The sequence below is a fragment of the Euprymna scolopes genome, chromosome 22 (genome assembly GCF_053919585.1).
Source record: "Euprymna scolopes isolate OS-2025 chromosome 22, ASM5391958v1, whole genome shotgun sequence".
NCBI lineage: Eukaryota > Metazoa > Mollusca > Cephalopoda > Sepiida > Sepiolidae > Euprymna > Euprymna scolopes.
In genome coordinates this window covers 97699448-97723509 of record NC_136503.1, presented here as the reverse complement: position 1 = coordinate 97723509, position 24062 = coordinate 97699448, and the positions used below count along the sequence as shown (strand labels likewise).

At 36.3% G+C, this 24062-nt stretch overlaps 1 protein-coding gene and 1 pseudogene across 3 annotated transcripts in view; both read right to left on the bottom strand.

Annotated features, from left to right (window-relative positions):
- The window catches only part of LOC145243555 (neuronal PAS domain-containing protein 2-like), a 117601-nt gene extending 96331 nt beyond the window's left edge, over window positions 1–21270 (bottom strand). For all 3 annotated transcript variants that reach the window (XM_080106532.1, XM_080106533.1, XM_080106534.1), the window contains exon 1: window positions 20851–21270. In XM_080106532.1, coding sequence (XP_079962658.1) covers window positions 20851–20927 — 77 coding nt within the window. In that variant the 5' untranslated portion in view covers window positions 20928–21270. The remainder of the gene's footprint in view (window positions 1–20850) is intronic.
- A 2186-nt stretch (window positions 21271–23456) lies between these two features.
- Window positions 23457–23677, bottom strand: LOC145244170 (U2 spliceosomal RNA; annotated as a pseudogene).
- Window positions 23678–24062: the final 385 nt, after the last annotated feature.

Sequence of the window (24062 nt, the reverse complement as noted above, 5' to 3'; positions counted from 1 at the left end):
TACTTTTGTGGTAACATGTTTCACAGATTGAAAAATTCTTGAAAAGAAACTTTGCTTCCTAGTACTTGACAAAACCAAGTAAAACTGAAAAAACTAGTAAAGCATTTAAGGTTTTTGCCAAATCCGTTCACAACTGAATAATTGAAACCAAGAAAATAATTAGACTGGAAAGTTTGAAAGTCTTTGTAAAGCAGATACAGGAAATCATTGGTGATGATATTTACTTATTAAAACTTGATGTTTAAGAGAAAAATTGATTAAAAATTTTCTCGATTGTATTAAACAGTACTAAAATGATGCCACAGGTGACCTTGAGTATGTGAATGACATTTCTATGTCTTCTCTTGTAGAGTTAAAATGAGCACTCCATAAGGAAACGCAAACTACAACAGCAAATGAAAGACACTAATCGCAAAATTACACCAACTTATCACAAAAGTAAACAAGTCATGAACACTCAAATTCAAATCCTCTATCTATGAACCAGAGAAACACTATAAGACTATGAGATAAGTTATACCTTCAGTGTTATGGCCAAGAGGCACAATAAATTTGCAAGAGGCCGAAAAGACAGTACTCCACATTTTATATAACTTTCTTGCACAGATAGTTAATGCATCTGAAGTATTAGGTACAGAAAAAATAGTGGATATATTTGCATCTGCACATAGAAAGCTTTTGTCTATTTCACAAGACATTTTTAGCTTCTAATAGATGGGCATTAATAGCAAAACATTTGGTATGGTTGTACACTATCTGCCTAGATCTACACGATTGGTTTGTTAAATGTTTGGTACATTGTGCTTCTAACTCAGTTTTAAATCACAATATAGTACAAACTGAAATTAAAAGAATTGTGAAAAAATCTCTTCCATCCACTATCCAGACAGGTATTCAAACAACTTTGATATGCAACAATAATGATTTGGGTGAGGAAACTTTTTCTGGACATGAAACAACCCACAATAGAAGTTGTATAATTATACAATACAATATGTCGTATATCAATTATACGAGGTTCGTCTAACATTTCAGGTATATTTCTGAAGAGAACTAGCAAAAAACATTAAACCCACTAAAAATATATCAAGTGACGAAAGCCAGAGGAAGGCAACTATAGAAAGCAGTAATTGCTGAGGATGCAGCTAGGAGATTCAGAGTTCCTATCCCGTCACGTTTACCACCTGACAAAGGCCAGAGGAATAGTTGGCCGAAACGTTGTGAAACAACAACTAAAACACAAAAAAAAAGATGAGGATAATCGTCTTCATTTGAGATTTTTGGCTTTCAAAGGTGATAACTTTGGTCAAAATCGGACTGTTTCTTCTTTAATCAGATTTTATCGATTATCAATACTTATCGGAATTATTCAGTTGCATACCCTATATAAGAACACCCCCAGACACAAAGTACATTTGTGTGAAATCTAATTTATAAAAGTCACTATGTCTGTCTGTCTGTGTCTCCATATTTTCAAACTCTATCTCTTCCTAAACTAAAAGTCATAGAGTGGTGCTTGGGGCCTCAAATGATTGTTTTTTTTTTTATGGATCATTCTTTTATGGGTTTTTAGATGGTTAAAATAGTTTTTAAAGCGTAAAAATTTTAAAAAATCCTTATACAGTTTGTACATTTATCTTAGTTTATCTTTCATTTTTAATCAGTTCATATACGTGTCATGTACAGTGGTAACGTCACCAGCTTTGAATACTACAGTTTTGCTTTCGGTTTCGATTCTAGCTAATGACACCTAAATACTTTTTTTTTTTTTACTTTTGAAATCATAACTCTATAATAGGATATACGAAATATGGACAAATTAAAATATTATATTTAAGCACATTTTATGACCGGGCAAATCCGGGCCCCCACCCCACTAGTTAAAAAAAAAAAAAAAAATCGGACCAGCTGTTTCAGAGTCTATAAGGAATGTATACGCATGCGCGCACACACACACACACAGTGCCTTTTATATATAAGTAGAGATGGAGATAGAGAAGTGTATATCTGTACTTTTGTATAAGAACTATGTGTATGCGTGTGTGTGAATTCGTTCCCTATGGACTCAAACACCTAGGCAGATTTTTTTTTTTTTAATTTTCACACAAACATAAAGGTACTTGATATGTCTGAGAGTGTTCTTACATAGATTTTATCTCCAAATGCATCTGATAAGTATTGAAAATCCATAATCGAAAAAATTTGATTAAAGAAAAAAGTTCGATTTTGACCAAAGTTAACACTTTTATACAACCTAACATCACAATTGCATTTGAGAAGTTTTATCACCGCACAAGCAGAAAGGCCCAGCTTATAAAATCGATTGTAGATTTTTTTATAAGACAGGGGTACATTCAAAAGGAATCTTTCTTTTTCAGCACAATTGAACCATGATACTTGACTTTTGCATTTTAAACTTTTTGTGAAGCTATTATTTGCAGATAATTTTATAAAATCAACAGTAGGTTCTCTACAGTGCAATGTGCATTTATCTTAGTTTATCTTTCATTTTTAATCAGTGTGCTTGAACGTTTACATCTGAATTGAGATGTTGTGGACTAAGTCAATGCAGAGAGGGGGGACAGACCTAACTAGAGTAAGTAATCAATTTGATTTAAAAAAAAAAAAAAAAAAAAAAAAAATGGGCAAGTTCTCCGATTTTGATGAAAATAAAGGTCTTGGAGAGTGGAATATTTGTTGATCCCCATTCAATCCCGGACAATGTCCCTACCAGGTAATGCCGAGTGGGCTGTTCAGGCCTTTTTTGTAGGTCTGAGTGCACTTTACTCAGTGTGCTGGTTTTTTAAACACCACATACCCCTATGTCTAACATCCTGCAGAAGAGGTAAATAAATATAATCTTAGGAAAGATATGGGTGCAAATAGTGCAGAGGGGTTTGAAATTCGAGCCTCGTTTTCAGTTTGGGAGAAGTTTGGTCACGTGGTATTCGGTCGACGGTGTCACAGCAGAAAAGTAACCCTTTAACAGAATGAACCAATTTTTGTTTTAGAATTTATTCATATAGTCACCATAAGTTACTCTTCTACCTAACTTATTTCTAAGCGTTTATTTAAGTCAGAACTCAGTGCATCGGAAACTCCAAAGAATTTCTGCCATCTTGTTCTAAGTTAACAACTCGGCACTACTTGTTTCAAACTTCAAAAAAAGTGCCTTTAAATAAGTAAAAACACCAAGGTAAATTTTTACGTTTTTTCCACCATAACCATCACATTTGAAATTACCACTTTTAAAAGATATCGGGTATGCTGAAAACAAATATCACATTTAAATTTGGCGCAAATAAGTAGTTTTCTGGATATTAAACAATGTAATTCCTTATGTTATCACTAGTTTTGCACACGCATAGTTTTAACGCGCTTACCACTACAAACAGCACATGTGCATCTACGTTACCGTGCTGAAATAATAACATTTAGAAATCCATTCTTAACATGGGGAGGGTATTTTGTAATTCTGTACTTTCACCTAACAATTTAATAAACAAATATACTGTAAAAATTGAATTTAACTTGAAAATACTATGTTAAAAAATAGCGCAATAACAGACACATAAGCACCCTACAAACGTATCCAGGCAGGAAGAAAAGTAACTTCTTGCCTTTGGCAGCATTTATTTGTTATATTTTGGGGAGGGGGCGGTTACAAAGATAAAGCCATGCTGTTCTCTCCTTCGGAGTCCTGGGACCTGAGAATCGCTCAAAATGTCGTAAATAAAAAAATAATGACAGGAAAAAATTGGCGGGTATTTTTTAACCTTTTATAGAGGGTGGGAGTTGTTAAAGGCCTGCACGGATCAAAACAGAGGAGGCTATGTTATTTGCTGTAACACCGTCGACCGAGTGTCACGTGACTTAACTTTGGGTTTGTATTACTATACACAGATTCAAAAAAAATTGTCAGAAAACAAATATATAACAAATAAATGTTATCAAAGGGAAGATAAGTTACTTTTCTATCTAACTGAATAATTTTTCAGTGTTTTTATTTAATGTAACATGTTTATTCAGCTTGAAAAGCATAGTGTTTATCAATGTATTGGAAAATTGCAAAGGCGGGGCAGGGCACTCTCTTGTGAACACAGTAAGTTTAGGAAAATGAGTTAAAACTAAAAAATACTGTTAGAAACTAGCTCAATATATTCCCATAACATAGGCTGACATATATTCAGTGGGGTTCTAACAGTATTTTGTGTATTTTTTTAGTTTTAACTCATTTTCCCAAACTTACAGTGTTCACATACATCGGTAAACATTGTATATTTCGAGCTGAATAAACATGTTACATTAAATATAAACATTAAAAAATTATCCAGTTAGGTAGAAAAGTAACTTATCTTGCCTTTTATAACATTTTTTTGTTATATATTTGTTTTTTTGACAACTTTTTCGAATCTGTCTGTATAGTAATACAAACTCCTAACTTTTCAAAAACTGAAAACGAGGCTCAAATTTCAGATACCTTTGCGCTATTTCCACCAAAATATGAATCCATCATCCCTAGAGCTAAGGATTAAATAGTGAAAAAAAAAAAAAAAAAACAAACAAAAAAAACACGGATAGTTATATAATGTCACACTGTGAGAAAACAGAAGAGTGTAATGTCCAATGTATGTGAAGAAGACAAAATGGTAATTGTGGCCTGGTAGATAACTACAAACTTATGTTAAAACTTGTTTTACTGAGGTTTTCGGGTATGCTGAAAACGAATATCGCATTTAAAATTGGAGCCAGCAACTAGTTTTCACAATACTGAAAAAATACTTTTCTGCATGTTTCATGTAGAAATGTAATGCGTCGGCCATCTTTGTGCATACTTGTAAATTTTTGTTGGTTTCCACCTTAACATTTTCTATTAAAATGACTTTTAACAGTTTTCGGGTATGCTGAAAACGAATATCGCATTTAAAATATTTTCCGCATGTAAGTAGCTTTTCGGATATCAAGCCATGTAATTCTTTGTTATAAATGCTGGCCATTGTTGCATGCACAAGCGTGTATATATTTTTTATATAAAAATGACTAACTCTTCATTATCGGCTCCAATTGTAAATGCAATATTCGTTTTCAGCACACCCGCAAACCCTATAAGAAGCAAGTTTTGTAATGTAGATTTTGTGTTGGTCTATCAGGCCACAACCACCGATGAAGTGTTGGTGATTTCAATGTTGTGCGAGATTTTTAAAAAATATATATATACTAGCATTTCAGCCCGGCGTTGCCCGGATGTTTGGAGGTGTATATTGAGCAAAAAAAAAAAAAAAGCCGTCAATTTTTTTAACTTTGACCCCTATTATGACACCTTAACATTTATTGTTTTAGGCTCAAATCAAGTTATTCAGTTAGATCCTTGTCCAAAGAACCTATATCTAAAATTTCAAGTGTCTAGACCCAAAATTGTCGGAGGAGTTTGGTAGAGTTCTTAAAGGTCAAATCGTTGAAATTTGACCCCTTAACAGCCAAATTTCTGGCTGACACCCGTCACATCGATTTTCCCAAATCTCAGTACCCAGTATTTCAAATTTCGAGTCTATAGACTAAAAATTGACAGAGTTATTGCGTAGGGAAATGTACACAGACAGACAGACACACAGACAGACAGACACGTTCACTTTTATAGATATATAGATAAGCTTTTATTGCAGAATTTTGCTGATTTTTTTAATTATTTTAACAAAACGATGAGTTAAAAATGATCTGTAATTTGTTTTTGTTTTTTCTGTATTACTTGTATTGATCGGACTATTTATTTTTTTTTTACATCGGCATCACCACTTATCAAGGCCCAGAGGCGACTCGAGGATAAGGGTTAAAGAGTGTACAGTAGTCAATTGGACAATAAAGTAATCGTTAGTAATGGAAATTCGGTAAATTTGTTAACTTGACATGCTTGTTAAGATAGAGTCGACAGTACTTGTTTAATTGTTGTCGAACATAGTAATATATCCAAAAATTACGAAAATTTATTGAGTAGAACTGCTTTTGTGTCTTTAGTAAAAAAAAAAAAAGTATCGCTATAAGCCTAAAATATTGGTCAACATTAAAGTGGCGAGAAGGGAGATAAATATGTCCCTTGTATTAGCAATCTTTGAGATGTTCACATGTTATTGCTATTTTTTTTTTTTTTTTACATGGAGTACACCACTTATCAAGGCCCAATGGCCACTCAGGGATAAGGGTTATTGTGTGTACAGTAATCAAAGGGATAGTGTAGCAATAGTATTGGCGAATTGATAAGGTGTCATTACTTGGGGGGGGCGGTTCATTAGGAATTTGTTTGTGTTGCACTTGAAGACATCCAGGTTGAAGTCAGGAGGGAAACAGGCAAGCGGACAGAGTTGCTTTGTTCATGGTATCTATGTTTTGATTTAGGCACAGATAAAGAGTGGGAAAAATTATTGACGGTGGTTTCAGCTAGTCGGGTGTTTTTTGAAAAAGATTGGCGAGGGGAGACCAGAGAATGGAGTTCAGACGAGCACCTGCCATGGAAATAACGATAAAACAAGAATAGGCTCGCTACGTCTCTTCTGTGGGAAAGAGGTTGCAGCGTAGAGAAAAGGGCATCCCCTATCAAGCCACGGAGTCTATTTTGTACTCTGTCAAGGCAGGATAGGCTGTTTTTAGCAGCTCCCGCCCAGATGTGGCAGCAGTACTCCATCTTTGGACGTACTTGGCTCTTATATAGATAGAGAATTTCATCATTAGTGAGACATCTTCTGGAGCGGTAGAAGGATCCCACCATTTTCCCCAGCAACCTTGGCCACAAACTTGATGTATGTGTTCCATTTAAGATCAGGTGTAAAGGTCAAATCCAGGAGCCTATCAAAACCTGGGGCCTCCCTTAGACGAGAGCCATCCATTTCAATTGATGCCAGATGGGGATCAAAGCGTTTATGATGTGGAGATAGGAGCTTAGTCTTAGATGCATTAAAAGTAACCAGCCACCTCTTTCCCCACTGTACCACACGCTCAAGATCAGAGGAGAGAGAATCAGAGAGAACATCATCATTTACGACCTTTGATGTGTTGCCATAGATGGTCGTGTCATCAGCATAGATGTCAACGAAAGATTTGAGTATGTGTTTTGGGAGATCATTGATGTAGATCAGGAAGAGAGTTGGGCCCAGTATGGACCCCTGAGGGACTCCAGCATTAATACTGTGGACCTCTGATTTCTGCCCATCCACCACTACTCTTATGAGCCTATCTGAGAGAAATGACTTAATGATCGAGAAAACATTTCCAGTTATACCGTAGCTGGAAATCTTGTATAGTAGGCCTTTATGCCAAACCTTATCGAAGGCCTTTGATATGTCGAGAGCAATTGCCCTAGAAATGAAACCTTTGTCGAGAGATTCGCTAATCCTATGAGATATAACCATTAGCACATCTGCTGTAGATCTAGCAGAGCAGAAACCATATTGCGTGTCGCTAAGGTTATTTCTGCTGAGGTGGTTGACTACTTCTCTATTTATTGTGGATTCCAGTAACTTACTCATGACACACGGAAGACTTATTGGTCTGTACTGAGAGGGGGATGACTTATCACCTGAATTCTTAAATACAGGGCATACTGATGAGGTTTTCCAGGGTGTTGCTAATACTATAGAGGACACATCCTTTTTAAACATGTGAGGAAATTTTGGGAGCGTCACCAAAATCCGTTTTTCATGGTAACAAAAAAGAAAAAAAAAAAGGGGAAAAAGCATTTATGGCAAATTTCTCGGAAAACAGTAACTAGTGGAAATGAGCAAAAGAAATACAGACCCGAATAAGTTTAAGATGATCCAAGTTTATTAAAACAAAAAGTTATCGATTGCCTTTATTTCCAAGGCTGGGGTTAAAAAAACCCTTAAGAAACATTTAAAATACATATAAAATACATATAAAAAAATACAAAAAAGGCGTCAATCCTTACTTGCAAGAAAGAACATATAAAAAATGGAAAACAGTCCTTGTTTTGAATTCAGTCCTTTTAACAAAATGTTCTTTTTTTTTTCTTTTCCGCAAGGACAAACAAAAAGTTTCTTTGACCTTAAATGGGACAAAGAAGTAATTTCCTTTGTTAAGGTTCTTGTGCCTTTTAATTCAAAGGGGAGAGAAGACCATAAAGCCGCTTTGGTAGGTTTTATGAGGGGTAAATTCTTGAATTATGGAAGATTTGAAGGTTGAAAATCATTCAAAAGAGGACTTCCTTTCTAGGGGCGATATTCTGCTCGTCTCGTCGGCGAAATTAAATTTTGTGCTTCTTAGAAAAGAACTCCTCAACACACGGTAGTTTCCTTCGTTAGTCCTTTGAGAATAATAATTTACCAGTTGTAAGACTCGATTTTCTTTTAATAGCCGGTATTAATCTTCCCGTTGTAATACCTTGTTGTCTTATAATGACTGAGAATAAAATAACGTTAATAGTTTAGTTCTAAACAAATATCTTTTTCCAAAGGAGGAGAGAAAAAAAACCGTAGAATTTAACGTCAAGAATCCTTTCTGATCTGACGGAGCCGAATAGGGTCCTTCTTCTTGGCCGGCTAGATTCGAACTGATGAAAACGGGCAAAAAACCTTTCCTCCTCCTCCTCCTCTCCAGAGGGTAGGAGTGGCGCTGGCTGCTAGAAAGCGAACTATACCTATGCTGCTGATGGTGATAATAGAAGTGACCTGCCGGTCAAGGAATGCGTTCCTTGACCCAAATGCGGAGATGTTGAATGGGTATAAATAAAAAAATAAATTAAAATTATTTCTCTATTAAAAATTTCCACACATGGAATGGAGAGGTAGATCAGATATGAATGTACAGAAGCTATCCCAGTCCACCATAGAGTATCAGTATACAGTACGGTGGAGAGGTACGTCTGTAGATTTATTATATTTCATTTTTATCTTTACTGATACGACGCAGTAGTTGGAGGATCCCAGAGGAGATAGAACGGAACATGAGCATAGCTCAGGGGAAGTGGATAGAAAAAGGTCTAGAAGGCTTGCGTACTAACCAGTAGTATCAGGCACACAGGTGGGCTCGCGGACAATCTGAGAGAGGTCATAGGCAATGGCAAAATCATGACAGAACCTCCCCTCATCATCAGTCTTATTTGAGTGGGTCAGCCATTCCACATTATGGACATTGAAGTCACTGCAAATGTGAATGTTAGCCGAGGGATGAGAAGACAGGATGTGGTCAATTTTTTCTGATATACTCTTAAAGACAGTAACTCCACTGTTGTGGGGGCGATAGAGGGCAAATATAAATGTGGTGGTGTAAGCAAGTGCAACCCGGAAGCACATATAAGGTAGATTAGGGTTTTCTCTGGAGATATCCCTGCCACATGGGAAGCCATCTTTAATGTAGGCACATATTCCATGCCCGTGGCGATCTTGGGGGTTAGATTTAGATGTTAAGTTAGAGTATCCTTTAATTATGAACTCATCTAGGGAGGTGGTCGGCCCTATTCCAGTTTCGCTTAGAAAAAATATGTCCGGTTTTGTCTCCTGTAATTGTGTTTCAACCTCTGGAAGGTTAGAACGTAGACCCCTGATGTTGGAGAAGGAGACATGGTAGTAGGGGTCTACGTAGGAGGATGGGGTTCTAGGTTTATTCGTGTTTTCTTTTTTGAGATATTTCATGTTGAGGATTTTGGGGTTTGGGGAACAGGTCAGCATACTTGGTTAGAGCAGAACAGAGAGGGAAAGTAAGAGAGGAAAGACAGGAAAATTATTATTATTATTATTTTTTTTTTTTGTAGCACATGATAAGATAAAGCTGTAACAATTACCCACTAGTATGACATCGAGAGGCCCCACTGAGATGATTTTTATGATTTCAGGTTCAAATGAACAGCTACAGCAGGAATTGGAATACCCCCTAAAAAAGCCTGATTGTCACAGTTGATCAATTTCAAAAATGCAGTCTAGATGTGTGGACACTTAAGAAGAACGATAGGCAATAAAATTCTGTTTTAAACTTGTAAAAATGCCACAGAAATGTAAAAATGATTAAGACTGCTTTTGAACCATCTTGTATGAATCGAGAATCAGTTTTTGAATAGCATAAAAGAAATTCAATAAAGGCAGGGAGTCTGTGAGGGGTAATGAGAGTTGTAGGCAGAGTAAGAAAGTCAGAACACTAGTTGATTGGCTAAATAAAGAATTTCATGGGTAAGAATCAATGTGTGGATATACAGGATGCAACAATAAAATTGTTGTCCAAGAAAAGACTACATGATTCCATTTCTGTTTGATGAAAACTGGTTTTATTTTTTTGTTGCAGATCATCTACTAGTTGGCCAGAGGTGTGCAGATCCCAAGAACGATAAGAGCCTTCTATCATGTCTGAAAGTGAAACAATGTTCAACGAGCGAGATCAAAGATGCACCATTGTACAACTCATGCTCTCTATGGATCCAAGTTATGACAACAGGACCATTGTCAACACCTTCAAAATGTATCATTGGATTGCCACAAATATTAGGGACATGCCTATGGTGATGAAAAAGATTCTGGCAACGGTTATGGTCTTTGGTGTAGTTTCAAGTGATTATCACATCATGCCACCTCACATCTTCAAAGTCAGCTTGAAAGTCAACACCAAATAATACCTGGATGTGCTGAAGTATGTGGTGATCCACTGGTGCAATCATGTGGTTGCTGGTGTGCCCTGGGTGCAGCAGCAGGACCTGGCGCTAGGCCACAAGTCGAAAAGAGACCCAGGCTTGGCTTCAGAACGAATGCTACGACTTTGTAACCTTTTTTCACTGACTTCCCCCGACCTGAACCCGCTGGACGATTTTATTTGGTCATATGTCAAGAACATCACCAACATGACCTCCAACAACACCAATGCCAGTCTGATCACTGCTATCTGCCGAGTATTCATAGAGTTCCGGCCCACACTTTTGGAAAAGGCATGCTCTCAGTTCCAGACCCATATCAAGGTGGTGATTGAGGCTGAAGGTGGCTACATTTAATAGATGTCAACTCTACCACACAGTCAAGTTACCTAAATTGATTTTTTTCAATAAAAGTTTTAAAATAAAACTGTAGTTTTGTTTTCTTTATGGTGACACTTATCATTCCACCCTTTAGAGACAGTAAATGCATAGTTTTATGTCAGTGTAGGAACTGTACACACATTATTCACGAAAGACTAAAAAGATGCGGACGATTTGTACGAATGCACCAGTCCACAACTCCATCCTTGTCACCGACTATTTGACCAAGATGTGAATTAAAACAGTTCCTTAGCCTCCCTATAGTCCAGACCTTGCTCCCTATGATTTTAGATTATCCCCTAAGCTCAAGGAAAACCTTAGATGCTGTTGTTATAAGATAATGACAGATATGAAAGAGGCCGTGATAAAGATCATTGACATGCTCACACAAGATGACTTTCATGGAGCTTCCAGAAGTTGTTGGAATGTACAAGTGCATTGCAGTTGGAGGAGATTATTTCAGAGGGGATTAGATTTTTATGTGTGTACTTTCAATAAAAGTGGCCACACGAAAAAAGTCTGGAAACTTATTGAAGGCAATTCGTATTTAAAGGGATTTACCACCTCAAACACAAGTGTCAACAAAGAAAGAGCATGGTATAATACCCATAAGAGGTCTCTAGTTACTTGTAACTTGGCTAACTGAAACATGCTCATGCATGTGTAGCGACATATACATTCTTATGTAAAAGAAAAAGTACTAATATATATATATATATATATTACGCGATTTCCTTGGATTTTACTTGTGCAAATGGAAATTTAATTAACTTTCTTGGATTTACATTTTTGAATTTTACCATCATTGGATACTTTACCTTTCACCAGACTATCCATTCGCGTGAAATCACCTTTTTCTTCACCATATTCCCTCTGCTTCACATTTTGTTATCAAGTAAGACCTTTGACTTATTTGCAGTGTCATCAAATACTTTTGCATGCAAAATCCGATCCCACATTTTTTAGAAGAGCTAAATGTTTTTATTATTTTATAATCTCAAGTATTGACTTAATTCATTACAATTGTTTCCACGAACAGAAAATTCACTGTGTACTTCATCAAATGGTAGAAGTCAAAAACCGTTGTAATGGATTAAGTCAATACTTGAGGTTATAAAATAAAATTTTATATATATATATATATATATATATATATATATATATATGAGCAAACAGTTAATAAAATATGTTAAAAAACACTTTGAAATGAGTTAAAAAATATATTTAATCTGAAAAGGAAACGCTAGATAAATGGATAGTCCTTAATCCGGGGAGTTTCGAAGAAATACTCTCCTTCTCATCAGAGGGTAGGAATTAGCAAAATGCGGGATCGGATTTTGCATGCAAAAGTATTTGATGAAACAACAAGTAAGTCAAAGATCTTACTTGAAAACAAAATAAGTTAAGAAGAGGGAATATGGTAAAGAATAAGGTGATTACACATGAATGGATAGTCTGGTGGAAGATAAAAAATCCAGTGACGGTAAAATCCAAATGTAAAACTTCAAGAAAGTTAAAAGAATTTCCATTTGTACAAGTAAAATCCAAGGAAATCCCGTAATTATATATATATATAATTATTTGCTATAATAATTAAATACCTCCAGACACTAGTGTTTCATCCTTTCAGGAATCTTCAGTGCAGGGTGTCACGATTAACCCCAGTCGACAGATTCAAACCCGGCAACATGAGCCATCTCTGGCTCGATTACCAAAGGCCGTATCCAATCGGCTACCATTAACCATGAGAAATATCTTTGAATTTAAACATTTTATTTTTAAATGTTTTTAATGTCAGTCACAGTGATCTAATCGTTATATGATGATCTATGCATAAGAGCTAAATTCATCGACTTAATTAAACTGAAAGTGCTCAACGATAAGAAACGAGTTTCTTAAAGTGGCTAACGTAATATATATACTAGCAGGAAGACCCAACATTACCCGTGATTAAATAATGATCAATAACTGTTTCACACTTCCATATTTTTATTATCATCGAAATTGGTGAAATCGCCCATTTTTTCAATCAAATTGATGGATTGCCTGCTCGAGTTGTGCACCTACCGCAGTGCACCGGGCGGAAGCTTCACATGCTTCCCCACAGTGACTTAGTTAACAATACAGTGTAGTCTACATTGCACTGTAGAGAATTCACTGTTGATTTTATAATATTATTTTATATATAATGGCTTGAATTAAAGTTTAAAATGAAAAAGTCAAGTATCATGTTTCAATTGTACTCTAAACAGAAATATTCATTTCAAACAGGTCCCTGTCATATCAAAGAACCTAGTGTTGATTTTATATGTTGGGCCTTTCTGCTTGTGTGGTAATAAAATTTCTCAAATGCACTTGTGATGTTAGGCTGTGTAAATCGCCTATTCATTCTACCATCGGATTTTCTTGATTATCTATACTCATCGAAGACATTTGAATACAAAATATATCTAAGAACACTGCCAGATACATAAAGTACATCTGTATGAAATTTAAAAAAAAAAAAAAAAAAAGTCCCAGCCGTTTCAGAATCCATAGGAAACTAACTCATACACACACACATGCATAAGAAGTCCTTTATTTTATATATATGAAGGACAGTTACTACAGACTTTCTTTTTTTGGGATTTCCGGGTAGTCTGGGGTCGGGTCATCCGGTAATGGCATTCTTTGAATAAAACTCATGTAAACATTCTCCAATGTCTATCTTCTTCCTTTTACCTGTTGTAAAGACATCATGATCTCTTCGTTCTTTCAAGAACAAGTAATCTCATCTTCCAATGGTAAGACTATTTATTTCATCTCCACATTACTCATAAAGAGATAAACCTTATTAAATTTTACGAAGGCCAGAGGAATAGTTGGCTGAAACGTCGTGAAACAACTAGAAAAAAGATAAGGATAATAGTCTGCAATAAAATAAAATTTAATAAATAATACTCATCTCAATAATGAATTCCAATTAAAATAATATATGAGATAAACCTTGTTTATCACAATGTTGTCACATTACCACGTGTTGAATGACATACTACATGGTGTCAGAAGTGTAGTAAGAAATCTACGGGTTTGTATTACTGTACACATAGATTCGAAAAAGTTGTCAAAAAACAAATATATAGCAAATAAATGTTATCAAAGGCAAGATAAGTTACTTTTCTACCTAACTGGATATATTTTTGTGTTTTTATTCAGTGTAACATGTTTATTCAGCTCGAAAAACATGCAGTGTTTACCGATGTATTGGAAAATTCAAAATGGCGGCCGACTCTCTCTCTCTCTCGGAGAGGGTAAGTTTGGGAAAAGGTATTATAAATAATAAACTAGACAAAATACTGTTAGAAATTTGCTCAATATATGTTACCGTGACATAAGTTGACATATATTCGGTTGTTTTTTAATAGTATTTTGTCTAGTTTATTATTTATAGCATCTTTTCCCAAACTTACCGTGTTAAACAGACAGATGGACGCCATTTTGAATTTTCCAATACATCGGTAAACACTGCATGTTTTTCGAGCTGAATAAACATGTTACATTGAATAAAAACACAAAAAATATATCCAGTTAGGTAGAAAAGTAACTTATCTTGCCTTTGATAACATTTATTTGTTATATATTTGTTTTTTGATAACTTTTTCGAATCTATGTGTACAGTAATACAAACCCAAATCTACAATTTAAATAATAAATAAAATGGAATCTCACTTCATTCCACCGCCTCCACCAAATTTTTCCTTAGAAAATCTTTCTGAAGAATGGAAGAAATTTAACAATACCTTAAAATATATTTGATGGAAAAGCTAGAAAAAAGTAATGAAGTCAAAACAAGTATTCTTCTGCAGTGCCTCCTCGGCAAACAAGGCCACAAAAATCTATAGAAATTTTACATTTCAATCTGAGGAAGACAGCCTTAATTTTTTAACAGTCTTTGATAAATTTGCAACCCTCGAAAAAATGTAACACTCTCTTGTTTTCAGTTTCTCACTGCGTGTCAGGACAATGCAGAATCATTACATGAATTAAGCCAAGAATATGAATTTAGTGAAGTCTGACAGCTTAGTAAGGGATGTTATAATTAGGCACTAATGACTCCCATCTACAAGAAAAAAGTTCTGACCGAATCTTACTTAACTCTAGAAAAAGCCATAAAAGCAGGTAGAACGGCTGGACTAACTAGACAAAGAATGGGTGTTTTTCAGAGAGATTTAAAGTCTGTCAACTTTACAAAAAAAAGGCCCAGCAAGAAAGAAAAATATAGAGCAACGATCCAGAAGTGAGTTACTGAACTCTTCAAACAATAACTGCAATAACGAAAAGATAAAAAAACTGCAGATTCTGTGCATTCTCACATTTTCATGGAAACTGCCATGCATACGGACAAATGCAACAGAAAAAATCATTTTGCCAGTAGATGTCTTGCTAAAAGATCAGTATCTAAAGTGCATCAGGAACACAGTGAGACATCTTCTACAGATGATGATATACCTGTAAGCTATGTGGATTGCATCTCTACCAAATCCTCAACCCAAAAAGGAAAAAAAAGTAACAAATATCCACAAGGTCAATGCCTTATCTGAAGATTGGAATGTGAATCTACAAGTCAATGCGACCAACATTGAATTTAAAATAGACTGAGGCAGTCAAGTCAACATTCTTCCCATAAGAGATTTCTACAGGTTATCAAATCTTCCAAAACTAAAACCAACCAAGACAACACTTTCTGCCTATAACAACACTGTAATACCAGTTCACAGCAAGTGTATTGTTCAAATAACAAGAAATAATTTGAAGTATCATATCACATTCATCATAGCAGACATAGATGCATCTCTGATACATTAAGGACTGTTTTGGAGAACTTGGTTCACTCCTTGGTACTCATCATATTACAATGGATCCAGAAATTAAGCCAGTCATAAACCCTCCACGGAAAATCCTTTTTTTTATTAAAGAAAAAATTTAAAAAAGGAACTCAAAAGAATGATAAACTTAGAGGTCATAAAACCAGTATCTGAACCAACAGAATGGGTATCATCGCTGATAGTAGTAAAAAATTCCAATGTATGCCTTGATCCAAGGAATCTTAACAAGGCCATAAAAAGAGAGCACTACAGGTTACCAACAGCATCAGACATAATACATGAGATTGCAGGTGCAAAGTTCTTTGCTAAGCATCATGTCTCCAATGCATTCTGGCAGATCAAAGTTAATGAAAAAAGTTCCAAACTTCTTACCTTCAACCCCACCTGTGGGCGGTACAGATTCACACAGCTCCCATATGGCATACACAGTGCCAGTGAAGTATGTCATTCAAAAATAGCAGGGATCATTGAAAACAAGGATGCAGAAATTCACAGGACGATACCATCATTTGGGCTGACATTCCAGAACTTTTGCAAAATAGAACTATTGAAGTTTTGAATGCTATAAGGAAGTCTGGCATAAAACTAAATCAGTCCAAATGCCAGTTTAATATAATTGAATTGACATTTCTAGGCCACACAATATCCAGTTGTGGAGTTGAGCCTGATGAAAACAAATGCAGAGCTGTCAGAAACATGCCGGATCTAACAAATAAAACCAAACTTGAGCGTTTTCTAGGCATGATAAATTACTTAGGAAAATTCATTCCTAACTTATCAAATGAAACCGCGCCTCTTTGCGTCTTATTGGAAAAAGACAACATGTGGTCTTTTAATAAACCACAAAAGGAAACTGTCCAATGACTAAAAAATTTGGTCACGTAGAGTCCAACATTAAAATACTTTGACCCAGCACTTCCAATCAGAGTCTCTTTGGACGCATCAACATTAGGATTTGGGGCTATGTTGGAACAAAACCATTATAATATATTGGCTCCAGTGGCATTTGCTAGCCGCCCTCTTACATCTGCTGAAAAAATTATTGCCCCCTTGAACTGGAAATGTTGTCCATAGTGTTTGCCTATGAACATTTTCATGAATTCTTATATGGTCAACACTTTTTAATGAACAATGATCATAAGCCTCTCAAAACTATTGTCACAAAACAAATTGCCAAAACTCCACCCAGAGTACAACGCTTCCTATTACTCTTACAGAAGTACGACTTTGAAATCGAATATACTATGGGAAAACTAATGCATGTTGTTGACACAGTTGTGCGGCACAAAAATGCAATGCTCCAGAAATCTTGAACAAAGAAATGAACCTTTTTGTCCACTATATAATGTCCTCAATACCCATCAGTGACAAACGCCGACAACAGCTGACGACTGAGACAACTAATGATGAAATATTGCAACAATTACAACAGCAAATCATGGAAGGGTGGTCAGATCATCGACATAACCTTAACACCTGCCTCCACCCATATTTTAACTACAGAAATGATCTTACAATCCAAGAAGGGTTTCTATTAAAAGGCCAACAAATCATTGTCCCAACTGATATGCAAGCAAAAACACGCAAGATTTTGCATCAGGCACACCTGGGAATTGAAAAAACTAAATCCAATGCCAGACAGGAACAAGGAAATAGAAGACATGATAAAAAAAAAAAAAAAAACTGTGATTCATGTCAACAGTTTAGCAACCGACAAAGTTCAGAGCCTGAGATGCCACATGATATTCCTGATCAACCCTGGCAAAAGGTTGGCACAGACCTCTTCAGACTGCAGGAGAAAGATTATGCCATGGTAGTGGATTACTACTCCAAATTTTTTTTTGAATTCAGCCATCTCACTGACAAAAGTGCCTCAACAGTGATAACCTAAACAAAGCACTTCTCCAAGCACGGAAAATCCAAACTAGTAATCTCTGATAATGGCCATAAATTTAAATCTTATGAATACAAGAAATTTGCCACTAAATAGGACTTCTCCCATGTAACAAATAGCCCAGAATACCCACAATCTAATGGTCTAGTGAAGAGAACCATTCAAACAGTGAAGAAAACATTGCTCAAATGTTTCCAGACTGGAGATGATCTATACCTGGCTCTACTAACTTTATGCACGACACCTTGCAAAAACAACTCTTCTTCACCAGCAGCTAAACTGATGAATCACCAACTAAGAACATTCCTACCTGTCATGAGAAATTATGGTCATGATCTTTGCACATCATCCTCAAATGTCAGACAGGAGGCAAAACAGGACAACAGCAATCAGCATGAACTCACCCCACTAAAGATAGGGGATCATATCTGAGTACATGACGGTAAAACTTGGTCCAGGATAGGTAAAGTGATAAAACATTGCTCCCAACCAAGGTCATACTAGGTACTAATAGGAAATGGCGGAAGTATATGCCGAAACCACAAACATCTACTGTTAATATCTTAGTCAAAGATACCAGCAGCACAACCCTACTCTGACACAATATTTAGCTCACCCAAGCAGGTTCATCGACCAGGGTCAGGAACACCAAACAGCAATTCCAGAAGCAGGTTCTCGATCAAGATCAGGATGACTAATATGTCAACCAAGATGGATGCAAGACTACACAAGTTAGGAGAGCTTGTCTTTCATCATCAAAGGACTTGGGAGGGTGGATGCTATATATATGAAGAACAGTTACTGCGGACTATCTTTTTTGGGACTTCCGGCTAGTCCTGGGTCGGGTCTTCCAGTAATGGTGTTCTCGGAATAAAACTTATGTAAACATTCTCCAATGTCTATCTTCTTCCTTTTACCTGTTGTAAAGACATCATGATTTCTTCTTTCTTTCAAGAACAAGTAATCTCATCTTTCAACGACAAGACTATTTCATCTCCACATTACTCACAAAGAGATAAACCTTGTTTATCACAACGTCACCACATTATTACCACGTGTTGAACGACGTATAATACACCTTGTACATAAAAGTAGATCGGACCTGAACGAACTTGCCCCCTGCCGTAAAATTAATTTCTTTTCACGTTTTATTTATTTTTTGCGATCCGAGACTTAACTTTCATATTAGTATGAAAAATGTATTTATAAGTTTATCTAATCAACTTTTTAACGTATGTGTGTGTGTGGGGGGGGGGTTACTTTACAATTACAACATTCTATTAATAATGATACCCATTGCGGTCAGTCAGTACAACCTATTTCAGTTTGAATTATTACGATTTAATTTTACACCACAGCGACACAGCGGACATGTGACACCTTAATAAGGTTGTTTTGTTTTACGGCATATCAACCCTTTTTCAGGTGGGGTGTGCTGATTATTGACTTGGCTTTATAATTGAAAAGGGATCCTAAAACAAAATGTTCCTGCTAATATGAAAATTAAGTCTGTTATCGACTATAATCCACAAAAAAAATAAAAAACGTAAATAGGAATTAATTTTACGGCAGGGGGAGGCAAGCTCGTTCAGGTCCGCCGAAAGTAGAGATAAAGATGTGTGTGTGTGTGTGTGTGTGTGTGTGTGTGTGTTCTAATCTGCTATTAATAATTATTCATTCCTTAAAAGTAGTAAATTATTTACTGGTCTACCACCATTGTTGAGAAAGAAATAATTAGACGTTTTGTTTTGTTTTTTTTTTTCATTTTCTAGAATTCAGTAATTTAAAAAATCTCAAAAAGGTGAAATTATATTTTAGGAAAACAAAACTCTCCGAACAAGAAGACAAAAAAATGCAGTGCAAACACATTTCAACGTTTCATAACTCCATTCTACGTTGTCGATTATTATATTTATAAAATATAAAATAAATATATTTAAACTGTCCAGTGAGTCGATCTGTAATGATTTGTTTTCAATTGTAAGCTCAAAAAAAAAAAAAAAAAAAAAAAAAGTGATCTGTTGGGTCAGACACTGAGATCCGATCAGATTGTCAAAATCGGGGAGAAAAAAAGTGAGTTTGTAAAACCTGTATTTTTTTTTATTTTATTTTATTTTTTACGATAAAATTTTTTTAAAAACATCCAAAATTATTCTGTCCTTGTTCACTCGCCTCCTCACAAGAGCAGAGTTTGGTACATGGTCGATTTTTAATGTGGGGAAAATTCAACTCCCCAAAAAGGCGCATTAGGGACAAAAATTATAAGGTAATGTCTCTAAATAAGGTTTGCGGGCGATACGAGAAAAAGACGCCTTAAAAAACGTTTATTTTTTTTTTATTTTAAACATCATTACATGAGGATTTATTTCGTGTAAAAAGTTAATATACCCATCGAAACTCGAGAACACGATTAAAATATGTAGGTAATTATATCACTAAATAGGGTTTGTGTGTGACTCAGTCTAGGAGGATTTATTTTTCACTGATCGAGGACAGAAGAGATGAAGTGTAGTATCAGAACAGATACTACACTTTGATATTGGCCAAATAATAAACGCGGTGATATTTCCTTTTTTTTTTATATATATATAATGGACCAATCTTCAAGTTTATAGTTAATTTTATTACCTTTAACTGTTGATCGAGAGAGCGGAAGAGATGGAAGTGAGGGTAGCAGACACCGTATAACATAACAGCGATGAATCAAACACATTAAGAAAGAATGAAAGTGATAGACGACAACTTAGAGATGTGTTGTTTAGTAAGTTAATTACAAATAACAGCTACTGAGAACGTGGATGTTATGATCTCAAACCGAACTCAATCCCAGGAGAACCAATAAATTTTGGTAAATTTATACAAACACCGTGACAGCGAATTAACCCTAACCCTAACCCTAAACCCTAACCCTAACGCTGTCACGGTGTTTGTATAATAATACCTAAATTTTAGCATACATGTAATGTTATTAAAAGATACAGAAGACGGGACTTAGGGTAACAAGCGTTGATTAAGGCAGCTTTCATATAATAATAATCGAAATAGATTGTATAATTCGTTGTTTCTTATTAATAGAAATTATTACTTACTTGTCGGTACTGGCTCCAGAGGTATTAGATATGGTGCTTGTCGACCTTGGTAGTACACCCCTTCTGGCGAAATTCATTGCTGCAGTTTATGATTCAAAGTCTTATATAAACACACTTATACTGTCGATAGACACCGACAATTATTTAGAGGGTGACTGTAAAATATATAGCACTTAGCGCAGCTTCTTTTTGACTGTATTGGCAGGTGCACGGAGAAGGATTCTGCCGTCGCCATGTTGAATCCCCGCTTCTCTTACTCAAACTTACACTTTTTTTTACTCTCTTCAAAATATCAGTCGCTCTCTTTTTTCCTATCATTCACTCACTCTTTTTAATTAGTCTTCTTTTTTTCATTTCTTTTTCGCCTTCTAAACTTCTCAGTGTCAGTTTTAATCCTATGTCTTCCTCCTCTCTCTAGTCTTTATGTACTTAAGATTTATTTATTTATTTATTTACCTAGGCTCATTTCTTGTTTCTTTTTTTAGAACAGTTACTCGTTTAATAAATACTGTTTTTCTTTGGTTTAGAGGCAGAAAAACGAAGCATACAGCCCCAACATTTTGGGTATAAAGTTTAATTATAGCCAGCTGTTTCGCGGCTGCTTTGCTACTAGCCGAGGAGGATACGTTGTCCTTGGCAACATCCTAGAAATAGGGACTGGACTGCACTGCATTATTGCATAATGCATCGCTGATGAACAACAAAATATGCTTTTATCGGAATGAGGCCTGGTTAGGCAGTGTCCTAAGAGATGCATCTTCCCAGGCATCAACCTCTCTTTCTGCAAGGAAAAGATGGTTTGTTAACGGTCGCCTGTGGCGCACTTACCAGGGAATGAATACAGGTCCGTTCTACGCTATTTTATACAATCAGAGGACCCCCCACTCCCACCCTCGAGAAACTGAATTTCTCCACACTCCAACCTTGTGCCACAATTTACTGTAGTTAAAAGCAAGTAAATAAACAACCGTGTGTTTTTTTTTGTTTTTTTTTTTTTACATTTTCACCCTAAACAAGGCAAATTGCCACTTTGGTGTAGGGGGCTACTATCAGGGGCAGCAACTACTGGGGTACTATGTAGGGATTTGGGCAGCAAGATGTCGGTTCACGTTACACTTGATCTTCTGCACGTCAGTACTGTTGGGGAAGCAGGGACCTGGAATGGAATTCCAGAGTCTAGCGGTTCTGGGGAAGAAACTATTGGAGTAAAAAGATCTTTTACATCTAGGGATCTCTACAGTGTGGGGGTGGGATTTAGCAGCCTGTCGGGTTTGTCGAGGGTGCTCATGTCGTGGGGGCACAAGTGATTGCAGTTCGTCAGAGCATTCACCACTAAAATACTTGTAGAAAAGGCAGAGGGATGCAACATTTCGTCGATGGGACAGAGGCTGAAGCTTAGATGCCAGTTCAGGGCCTATCAGGTTTGCGACTCTCTTTTGAACCTTGTCAAGGAGCGAGCGACTAGTAGCAGATGCACCAGCCCAGATGTGACAGCAATACTCCATACATGGGCGAATGGTGGCCGTATAGAGGTACAGGATACTTTTGGGTGTTAGTAATTTTCTAGCATGGTAGAGAGAGCCCACCTTTCTTGCAGCGGCCCTGGCAATGCCTTCAATGTAATTGTTCCAACTCATGTTTCCTGTGAACGTTAGGCCAAGGAGTTTGAAAGATGTACTCTCAGATAAAGAGTCGTTGGCCATTGCTATAGGTGGTAGAGAGGGTTTCTTGTAATTATTGAATGAAACTAGTTTAGTCTTGGCAGCATTGAAGGCGACCAACCACTTTTGTCCACATTCCACCACAGATTGGAGGTCTTCCTCTAGTGTTTATGTCATTTCTTTAGAAATGTGTTCATTCGTCTTCCTGTCGTGCCTGCCATAGAGTGTAGTGTCATCAGCATATATACCCATCTCAGAGGCAATTTTGTCAGGGAGGTCATTTATGAATATCAGGAACAATAGAGGTCCAAGGATAGAACCCTGGGGCACCCCCGCATTTATATTATATTGTTTAGATGTACGACCGTTGAGGACAACCTGGATTTTTCTCTTATCTAAGAAGGATTTAATTATGTTAAGTATTCTACCAGTGATACCGTATGATCTAATTTTACTGAGGAGACCCTCATGCCATACCCTGTCAAAAGCCTTAGATATATCTAGAGCTACTGCTCTGCCCTCCCCCGCTTTGTCCAGTGAATGGTATATACGTTCAGAGATCACAGTTAGGATGTCTGCTGTGGAACGGGCTTGTCTAAATCCATATTGTTTGTCAGTCAGAAGTTTAGCATCTGTAAGATGATGGACTAGAGCATGGTTAATTAAGGTCTCAAATATTTTGGCAAAAAGTGGGAGGAGGCTAATGGGGCGATAATTTGATGATTTGGTTTGCCTATAATTAATGCAGCAAACCAAGCATTTTGTAGCACAGGGGTGAGGTATGATGTCCCTCTCCCAGGCATCGCCTCCTCTTGTAGCAGTCATAAGCAATGACATTTATTTCATTGCAGGTGATTTGAACTTGATTTCATTGGGAGGTGATTTGAACTTGAAGCATAAAAGCTTATTCCCAATATTACTGGATTTGACATTAAATAACTCATAAAGGGTTCCTTGTCTCCCCACGAGGGCAAAGTGAGACACAATGTCGGTTTTTGATGTGGGGAAAATCCAGCTCTCCAAAAACAGGCACTCTGGATAGGAACAAAAATAAAAATTGTCTTACTCATAATAGATTTCTCCTCCACTGACTGAGGAGAGAAAAAGGTGAAGTGTAATATCAGAACAGATACTACACTTTGTTCCTAGCCAAAAAGCCAAGACGTACGTAAAATAAAACAACCAAACAAAACTCCATGAATAAGTATTTGAAAATATAAAAAAAACTTGAAGCATAAAAACTTTTTCCAAGAGAAGAATACAGGTTGTCCTCGATGGGCGTACGTCCAAAAAATTTTATATAAATGTGGATGTACCTCAGGGATCGATCCTTGAACCTTTATTATTTCTGATATTCATAAATGACTTACCTGATAAAATTGTCTCTGAGATGGGTATATTTGCTGATGACACCACGCTCTATGGCAGGCATGTGGGAAAAACTAATGAGCACATATCTAAGATAATGGCCGAAACCCTAGAGGAAGATCTTCAGTCTGTAGTGGAATAGGGTCATAATTGAATGGTAACGTTCAACGCTGCCAAGACAAA